At 40.6% G+C, this 9193-nt stretch overlaps 1 protein-coding gene across 1 annotated transcript; it reads right to left on the reverse strand.

Moving 5' to 3' along the window:
• Positions 1-5550: 5550 nt before the first annotated feature.
• On the reverse strand, positions 5551-8735 carry LOC136665307 (amine sulfotransferase-like). Its single transcript, XM_066642874.1, has 6 exons — positions 8594-8735; positions 7778-7986; positions 7040-7166; positions 6489-6583; positions 6221-6392; positions 5551-5684 (listed from the first exon to the last, which is right to left on the reverse strand). Exons 1-6 carry the CDS (start codon positions 8733-8735, stop codon positions 5569-5571), a joined length of 861 nt encoding a protein of 286 aa, XP_066498971.1. The 3' UTR covers positions 5551-5568.
• Positions 8736-9193: the final 458 nt, after the last annotated feature.

The raw sequence follows: 9193 nt of genomic DNA on the forward strand, positions 1-9193 counted from the left end.
CTGTTAGGGGAGTGTCTACTAGAGGTGGGCGATATGGGGAGTTTTGGTATCGAGCTGATACCTAGTAAATACAGGGCCAGTATCGCTGATATTTATACCGATACTGCTAGTCTTCACCACGTGCAGGTGCAGAAGCAAAAGAGAGGAGCCGGGGAAGTGCGCACGCGCTTCTCTTTGCAATGTGACAAGGGGGTGGGGGGGTGCACGCCTGCTCTGCGCTGACTCACCCATATGCCGTTATTTTTGTGCCACAATTCTGCACGCACACGCATGGATATTTCGAGTGAGCAAGAAGGTTTCTGCATGCACGTGGATAATTTTGAGCGAACAAGAAAGCTTCTGTGCGTGCCATGTCTCTGACCTGCGCATTCACTCCACACTTATAGCCATTACAAAGTGCCTCAGATTCAGTCAGAAACTTCAAATGACAAAGGTAATTTCTGATTGGATGGCTTGACCGCCAAGTGGGAAGGACATACAGGCCGGAGACCAGTAAATAGGCAGATACCGGCGAGTGGGAGGTTATGGTTAGGGGGAAATCTGACAATGCCCTCTGTACGACAACAGACCAGTACACCACAGCCAGTCATTTTATTTTATATTCATTGAATTGGCAACATTGTAGAGTTTTTATCTGTTGTTTTTGGCCTTGTATTTACCTTGATTAACTGAGCCAGCAACGTAGCTGATGTGCTAAAAACAATATACATAGTGTAAATTAGTGCTAGCAATGACAGTAAATGGTACTGCAACTACTGTAGAAACTACTTAATTAGTAATAGAAAGTACAGTAAATGCTATCTGGATAGGTAGTTATCAACATACAGGGCTAGCTGATTGTGTAATGCTTAAATCTATATAATCTCTTAAAGGAAGCTTAATACTGCAATAAAGTTAGCTTGCGGTTAGCTATTCAGAATTCTGTTGGCTATAACTCTGTAATGTAGTAATGTACACCTGCATATATTAGTGTGTATTTGATTTAACTATGTTTCACAATTTAGGTATAGCAAAAGAGGATTTCAGTTTTCATATATAATATTAATATATATTAATATTAATATTGGCAAAGCAATGCATGTAGCCTTAATAACATACCGGGGAATGAAAGAAGGGTGAACTGAACCCACCTGGTCTGTGAAATCTTTCTGTAATTTTATATTTTTTTTATTTTTTGGTCTTTTTCTGATAAACTCAATAAAGCTTTCCAGAGTTAAAACCTATTTGTTCAGTGTTTTTGTGTGTGGGTGTGTGTGTGTGTGTAAAACTCAGGAGGGTTGCTCAGGTGGGTTGATTTAAACCTGCCTTCGTCTCTCTGCATGAACAGTCTTTGAACTGCAGTATTAAGCTTACTTTTTAACTTTAGAAAGTTATTTACTGGTCTCCGGCCTGTATGTCCTTCCCACTTGGCGGTCAAGCCTTCCAATCAGAAACTACCTTTGTCATTTGACGTTTCTGGTTGGCTGAAACTGAGGCACTCTGTAATGGCTGTAAGTGTGGAGCGAGCTCGCAGTTCAGAGACATCGTGAGCAGGACAGGAGAGCAAGATGTGTAGGTTGCAGTGTGCAATCAAGAAACCTCCTTGCTCGCTTAAAATATCTGTGCGCGCTCACAAAAACCTTCTTGCTCGCTTGAAATATCTGCGCGGCAATATCCCCGCACTTGCGCAGAAACCTTCTTGCTCGCTTGAAATATCCACGCACACGCAAAATTGTGGCACAAATATAACGACATACACCCACAGACTTTAGCGGGAGAGCAGCGGGACAGAAAAAAGCTTGAATATCAATCTTTTTCCATGAGTATTGATCAATACCAGCCTTGGTATTGATATTATCGATATTTGGATCAATTCGCCCACCTCTAGTGTCTACCTCATGGGCCGCTTTGAGAGGAGTCTTCCTTCTAGACATTTGTGCTGCAGCAATTTGGTCATCACCATGTACTTTTACCCGTATTTACAATGTTAATGTGGCAGCATCATCCAGTCTTGCACAGTCTGTACTGTCCCTGATCATGGATGGAGAACAGAGCACTTCTCGTGACGGCATGGGCATAAGTCATCCACTCAGTAAATACCTCCCTGGTGGTCAGGAGATACAAAGCATAACGCTAATGTGTGACTAATTTGGTATACATTCTCAGTCTAGAGTGCACACGCACGAGGAACATCCACTCAGTAAGTACCGCCCTGGCGGTCATACACTACTCACATGACCACAGTTACATCAGTAACTAGCGTTATACTTGCTGCTCTGCTCCCCCTACAGTTGCAGAATGTAATTCACTTCTACAGCACAGTCTTGAAATTGAGGGGAAGGTTGGTCTACTCTCCCCTAGAATTTACAAAGTGCAGTTTCTGCAGTGTTGAGCCCTGAGTAGCAGCAACAAAGCACTATTCTCTTTATTACAGGTCAGAGAGAAATCACCATGACTTTGAAACTGTTATTTTAGGGTAAAACTAGGCTTGCCTAGTTTTTCTTTGCTCTTGCTTTAGGGTAAAAATACTACCTAATGTTCCTTTAAATTCTCGAGTGAGTACCTTCTAGAACTACTGCTGAGTTTCAATGGTTCTTCAGTACAAATGTTCAGTTGTATCTCCTTAGAAAAAAAGTCAACCATGCCATGCATCTTCTATATATTTTCCATTTTAAGCTACCACATGTCCTACTAAGTATGTATTACCAATACTATACTATCATTAGTGGGTCCTATAGCTGAGTTATATTATTTTGATGGCTAGAATCCCATCACGAGGTCTGGAGATAAAGCCCATGGAGGCATCTAGTGATGCCTTCTGTGTGAACGTATTTATTCCGCTGCAGTTGCAACAGTGTAAGACTCCATCTTGCAGTGAAGGAGTGTAAATAAGACTCATGCAGAGCTTCATGAGATTTTTAACGATGTCCCACAGGCGGAGATCTGAGCTGTGAAACTAAGTATCGGTTAAAAATGTGTAAGAGGCCGTAAACAAAATTAAAGCCTCCCAAATATTCCAGCAACTGAGAATGGATTTACACTGCATCTTCAAGAAACAAGAGAAAAATGTTTATTCCACACAGCCTTGAGACACAGTCCCTCTCAGGGTCATGAATATTCCATCGCTCCACTTCTGCAAGAAAACAAGAGAATATCTGAGGAAGTTTCACCTGGCAATCGAGGTCAGAGTCAGCTTGGGGATTCATTCCGATTTACTGAGGTCATATCAAGAGATAAATTTAACTCTCATTCTATTGGCCACTTTATTAGAAACACCTACCTTGTATCTCCAGTCACTGTCCACTTTATTAGAAACACCTACTTTGTATCTCCAGTCACTGTCCTTTTTATTAGAAACTCCTACCTCGTATCTCCAGTCACTGTCCACTTTATTAGAAACACCTACCTCGTATCTCCAGTCACTGTCCACTTTATTAGAAACCACCTACCTTGTATCTCCAGTCACTGTACACTTTATTAGAAACACCTACTTTGTATCTCCAGTCACTGTCCTTTTTATTAGAAACCCCTACCTTGTATCTCCAGTCACTGTCCACTTTATTAGGAACACCTACCTCTTATCTCGTCACTGTCCACTTTATTAGAAACACCTACCTTGTATCTCCAGTCACTGTCCACTTTATTAGAAACCTCTGCCTTGTATCTCCAGTCACTGTCCACTTTATTAGAAACACCTACCTTGTATCTCCAGTCACTGTCCACTTTATTAGAAACCTCTACCTTGTATCTCCAGTCAATGTCCACTTTATTAGAAACCTCTACCTTGTATCTCCAGTCACTGTCCACTTTATTAGAAATACCTACCTTGTATCTCTAGTCACTGTCCACTTTATTAGAAAGCTCTGCCTTGTATCTCCAGTCACTGTCCACTTTTATTAGAAACCCCTACCTCGTATCTCCAGTCACTGTCCACTTTATTAGAAACACATGCCTTGTATCTCCAGTCACTGTCCACTTTATTAGAAACACCTACCTTGTATCTACAGTCACTGTCCACTTCATTAGAAACACCTACCTCGTATCTCCAGTCACTGTCCACTTTATTAGAAACACATGCCTTGTATCTCCAGTCACTGTCCACTTTATTAGAAACACCTACCTTGTATCTACAGTCACTGTCCACTTCATTAGAAACACCTACTTTGTATCTCCAGTCACTGTCCTTTTTAGTAGAAACCCCTACCTCGTATCTCCAGTCACTGTCCACTTTATTAGAAACACCTACCTCGTATCTCCAGTCACTGTCCACTTTATTAGAAACCACCTACCTTGTATCTCCAGTCACCGTCTACTTTATTAGAAACAACTGCCTTGTATCTCTAGTCACTGTCCACTTTATTAGAAACACCTACCTTGTATCTCTAGTCACTGTCCACTTTATTAGAAACACCTACCTTGTATCTCCAGTCACTGTCCACTTTATTAGAAAAACCTACCTTGTATCTCCAGTCACTGTCCACTTTATTAAAAACACCTACCTTGCATCTCCAGTCACTGTCCACTTTATTAGAAACAACTACCTTGTATCTCCATTCACTATCACCTTTATTAGAAAAACCTACCTTGTATCTCTTCTCACTAGTCACTATGAGAAACAACCTTTATTTACTGTCAACTTTATTAGAGACCCCAAGGTTTCATGGTCATTCACTGGCCACTTTATTACTACCTTGTACTTTCACTCACTGGCCATTTCATAAAGAACCTTTAAAGTCCAACAGTGATGGAGGACTGGTGGCTGATTTTCAAATCTACTGAGATGAGAAACACTGGAAATAAGAAGTAACTTGCAGTTGTGTACTGACGCCCTGGCCATTATTAGTACTGCTCTAAAAGAGCTGATGTACGTGTGGTAAAATGGAAGCAATATAAATAATTATCACAAACGTCAATTAGTTCACGTCATACAGTCTCAGAAATAGAGGAAGAAATAGGTCGAGTGTAAAGGTAAAGAGGGCCGCAAATGAGAGGAATATCTTCAGTGCTTTCCTTAAGTTTTATCCTATTTTTCTCAAATAAATCATACAGAAATACAGATATGGCCTATTTCTATGAGAAAGATCATTTATTGCAAATTTTAAATGGGCTTAGGTGTCACAGTTGGACCTTGAGACTAATGCTGTAGCTAGGAGTGCATTTTTCCGTTGATTGCTCCACAATGAACAGAAACTAAAATTCTTATAAAATAAAGGTGCCACCAAGGGTTATTTGAGCAGTGCCATAGAACCATGTTTGTTTAAGAGATGTGTGAGTGTGAAGAACCTTTTAAAGGTTTAAAAATACACCACATGATCTTCAAACCTTTCAACCATTTAGATGTATTACCAAAAGGGGGTTTTATGGAACCAAATGTGGTTCTTCTATGGGGCATCGCTCGAGGCACCTTTAGTAGCTCCTTTATTTTTAAGGCTGCACCTGGAACGTAACACATGTTTCTGCCTGTTATGGAGAGCATAACAGACATTAATGTATTCACACCATAGACCAATTTTTCTGAACTTCATAAAAGAAAAAGGAGCGAATTAGTAAAAGACACCAATTTTTTTATTATTTTAAACATCTGAGAGATCATTCTATGTCCCATATAAACTTGAGCGGAAGATCCTTCATCTTCTCCTGATAAATCTCATCGAACATCTCACTCTGAGCCACAGTGAAGGTGTTTTTCCAGTCTCCCACTGTACCTACACACACACACACCAAATACATCAGTAAATACATCACTCGTACCTCAGGTCTATTACATTATTATGTAAGTTCAGCTAAAATCTGCAGAAATGTAAATCTCTCTTAGTTTTCTGGATAAAACCTGAATATCACCACAACAACAACATTACAGAAGGAGAAAACCACTATAAATTTAAAGAGGAGTTAATGGGTCCAGGTCATTTTTCTCCATTTATCTTTGCCTTTCATAAAAATTGTTAAAAAATAAAACAAAAATGGAGATACAAGGTTTTGTCTCATCAATGAAAATATACGTTTACACTCAATTTTACAAGTATGTGTTTTAGCATGGTCCAGATTTCTTTTATCAATAATTATTTGATAATAATATAGTCTTTCTCTGAAAAATAATATTAAATCTTTTTTGTAGATAGTCGTGCTGTGGTTGGGCAGTTTGATGAAAGTTGTGACTGTTTTTTTGGGATAGGACACTGCTGGAAATGTACTGTTTTGATTAATAAAGCGTCCCAAAGTATGATTTCTGGATCCTGACCTTTGCGCATGAACTTTCCCTGGATAACATCCTCCGGGAGGAACTCATAGTTGGCTTTGGGGTCTTTCTTCATGTTTTTAAAGGTGGATTTTTCTACCACTCGAGAAACAGCTTCTGCATCCAGATCTCGGCCGAGAAAACCCGACATTTTCTCCACTGCTGTCTTCAGATCCTGAGGAAAGGTTATGGAGGGACACCATCATGAAATATATGTCATTATAAAGAGTGTCCACAAACCTTTGGACATTCAGCGTACTGCCAGTCTTACCATGACCATGTCTTCGTACGTGAGGAACAGGATGTTGAAGTCATCTCTGTGTGTGTACCAGTCTCGAATGTGATCAAACCATGAAGAACCTCCCACTGCAGACACACACACACACACACACACACACACACAGCAGGTATGATTTGGGTGGTGGATCATTCTTAGAGCTGCAGTGCCTTTGACATGGTAGTGGTGTGTTATTGTGTGTTGTGTTAGTGCGAGTGGATCAAACACAGCAGTTGCTGCTTGAGTTCATAAACAATGTCCACTCTATTAGCCACTCCTACCTCATTGCTCCAACTTGTAGACCTAAAGTCAGGGTTGGTAGCTCATCTGTCGGTGCACAGCGTGTGTTGGTCATCCTCTAGTCCTTTATCAGTTGACACAGGATGCTGTCGGCTGGATGTTTTTTGTTGGTGGACTATTCTCGCAGTGACATTCAGGGGTTTAAAAACTCCAGCAGCAACTGCTGTGTGTGATCCACACAAGCCAGCACCATCAGTGTCACTGTAGTGCTGTAACTACACAGAAACACTTAAGCTCATCCTCACCATCTCCAGCAATGAACTCCTGCAGAAACTCCTGGAAGCTCCTGGGTGTTTCCAGCTGGGTCCATGCTCGACAGAAATGGAAATAAGACACAGCCACGTCTTTAGGATTCCGGGCCACGTACACAATCTGTTATTCAACAGCAGACAAGAACAGAAGAAGAACAGTCCAACACCATGGGTCTGAAAAGATGTGGGTAACATGGCCTGGAACTCAGAACTCAGGCCTTAATATCACTGAATGTGTTTTGGATTTAAATGGATGGTGATTAGCAAAAACTGCAACCAACTTCTAAAGCAGTATTCACACCAACTTTGATACTGTGTCACATTTTGTATTAGATCCTGTTCTATTTTCTTTTTTAATATCAGGCCGACCAATAAGACCGCTGCTGTCATGTTTGCAGACCAAACCAATGAGCAGGAAGACGGTGGCTGAACAGCTCATCTTGTTCTTAGCAGAACACAAAAGCTGAAAGAAGAAGCAACACGTTGACTACTAAAGTGCGGCAATTAAGGGAAATATAACTTTATTTCATGAGAGGAGCAACACGCACAAGCAGAGCTTCAAACTCCCCCAGTGACCTGAAGAAACACAGCTGAGCTCCCCGTGTTTTTCTGTAGACGGGTGAATTCAGTGGAGGTGTGGAGAATGTCCCTGAAGATAAGTGTATATAATAATGTTCATAATGTGTTTATGATCATCTTTAATTATAAAGAAACTCTAGAGTGGCTGCTTACCTTGGGCTTCTTTTCTCTGAGCCCTGGAGGCATGAGAGCAGTATTGAGGTGTGAGGTGAAGAATCGAGGAGAAGCCCGCGTGGAATAATTCGTGTGTCCCTGTGGATACTCCAGCCATGGCATCTTCTCCAGATTATTGGGGAATTCAGTCTCATCCGTGCACTCGGAATCACAGATTGACATAATGATGTTCTGTGTCCATATGGTTCCTGTTTAAAAACACAGTGGGTGTTATATTTACAGCGCACTCATGTCACTGTCTGTGAGGTGTGTGATGTGTCCTCCCTGTGTCTGTGTTGGTTTCCTCCCACAGTCCAAACAGATTTTGGTAGGTGGAATGATTGTTGTCTACAGGGGTGAGTGACTGGGTCATCCCTTTCGCACAGCGAATGTCCGTGACCCTGACAAGGATTAATCAGTTACAAAAGATGAATATAATAATGTATTTATTGATTATTATTTTTTTTTTTTTTTGCTTTAAGTAGTATTTAATGCAGCATCAGCACTAATCAGTTCTACTATTCTTATTCAAGTGGTAATAATCTTTCTTGTTCATCATTTCATTCATTATCTGTAACTACTAGTGTAGTGTAGTATTCCTACTCAAGCTGGGTACTGAACCCTTGTCTGCCTTGAGGGAAATAGTAGTGTAACTCACTACACAAAGCAATTAATACTGAAAATAAAGATATCTAATAATAATAATAATAATAATAATAATAATAATAATGTTACATTCATATTATAAACTCAGTTCAGTTTATCAGCAGACAGCACCCCTCTCTTTAACTACTGCCTAACACCACAAGCTCATACCTGACTTTTGGTAAGTCACCAGGAACACGTCACTGTCTCGTATCTCAAAGTTCTGGAGGGAGTCGATGTGCTCCACTAAGAGCATGTTACCAGCGAACACATAGCCTTTATATTTACTAAGATACTTATTGAGCTTCTCCATTTCAGCTGCTGCTGAGACCTAGAGTTTCAGTATGTTCAGGAAGTGCAGCTCAGAAAAGCACTTGTGCAAACAGCCGCACAGCGGGGAAGCAGATTACATGGACTTTGGATCTTCCAGGGTTAATGTACAGCAGTATACACTAAGGCAAAGGTGGGCTCTTTCTATTTTCTGTAATTTCTTTGAATACTTGAATAACTGTAATCTAATAAGCAGCACGATCTAGGAATACCAGATAAAATTATTTATGTTTTGTATCTCCTGACCGCCAGGACGGTACTTACTGAGTGGATGTTCCTCCATTAGATGGAGAAGGTATACCAAATTAGTCACACATGACCTTGCGCGTGATGTCTTCGAAGGTATATTTACCTGTGACTCACGGCAAATTGCCTCTTTTCTTGTCTCGCCTCGGACCAATATCAGTTCGGTGACACTTCATCAGAGCTACAGTTTTTTTC

The sequence above is a fragment of the Hoplias malabaricus genome, chromosome 13 (assembly GCF_029633855.1).
Source record: "Hoplias malabaricus isolate fHopMal1 chromosome 13, fHopMal1.hap1, whole genome shotgun sequence".
Lineage (NCBI taxonomy): Eukaryota > Metazoa > Chordata > Actinopteri > Characiformes > Erythrinidae > Hoplias > Hoplias malabaricus.

Bases quoted from the DNA above. Each gene is read 5' to 3' on its own strand.
- LOC136665307 (XM_066642874.1), bottom strand. From the start codon at position 8,735: ATGGAGAAGCTCAATAAGTATCTTAGTAAATATAAAGGCTATGTGTTC. The intron at 7,167-7,777 runs GTAAGCAGCCAC...GTTGAATAACAG, and splicing joins TCAGAGAAAAGAAGCCCAAG to ATTGTGTACGTGGCCCGGAA. The intron at 5,685-6,220 runs GTCAGGATCCAG...GTGTGTGTGTAG, and splicing joins GGGAAAGTTCATGCGCAAAG to GTACAGTGGGAGACTGGAAA.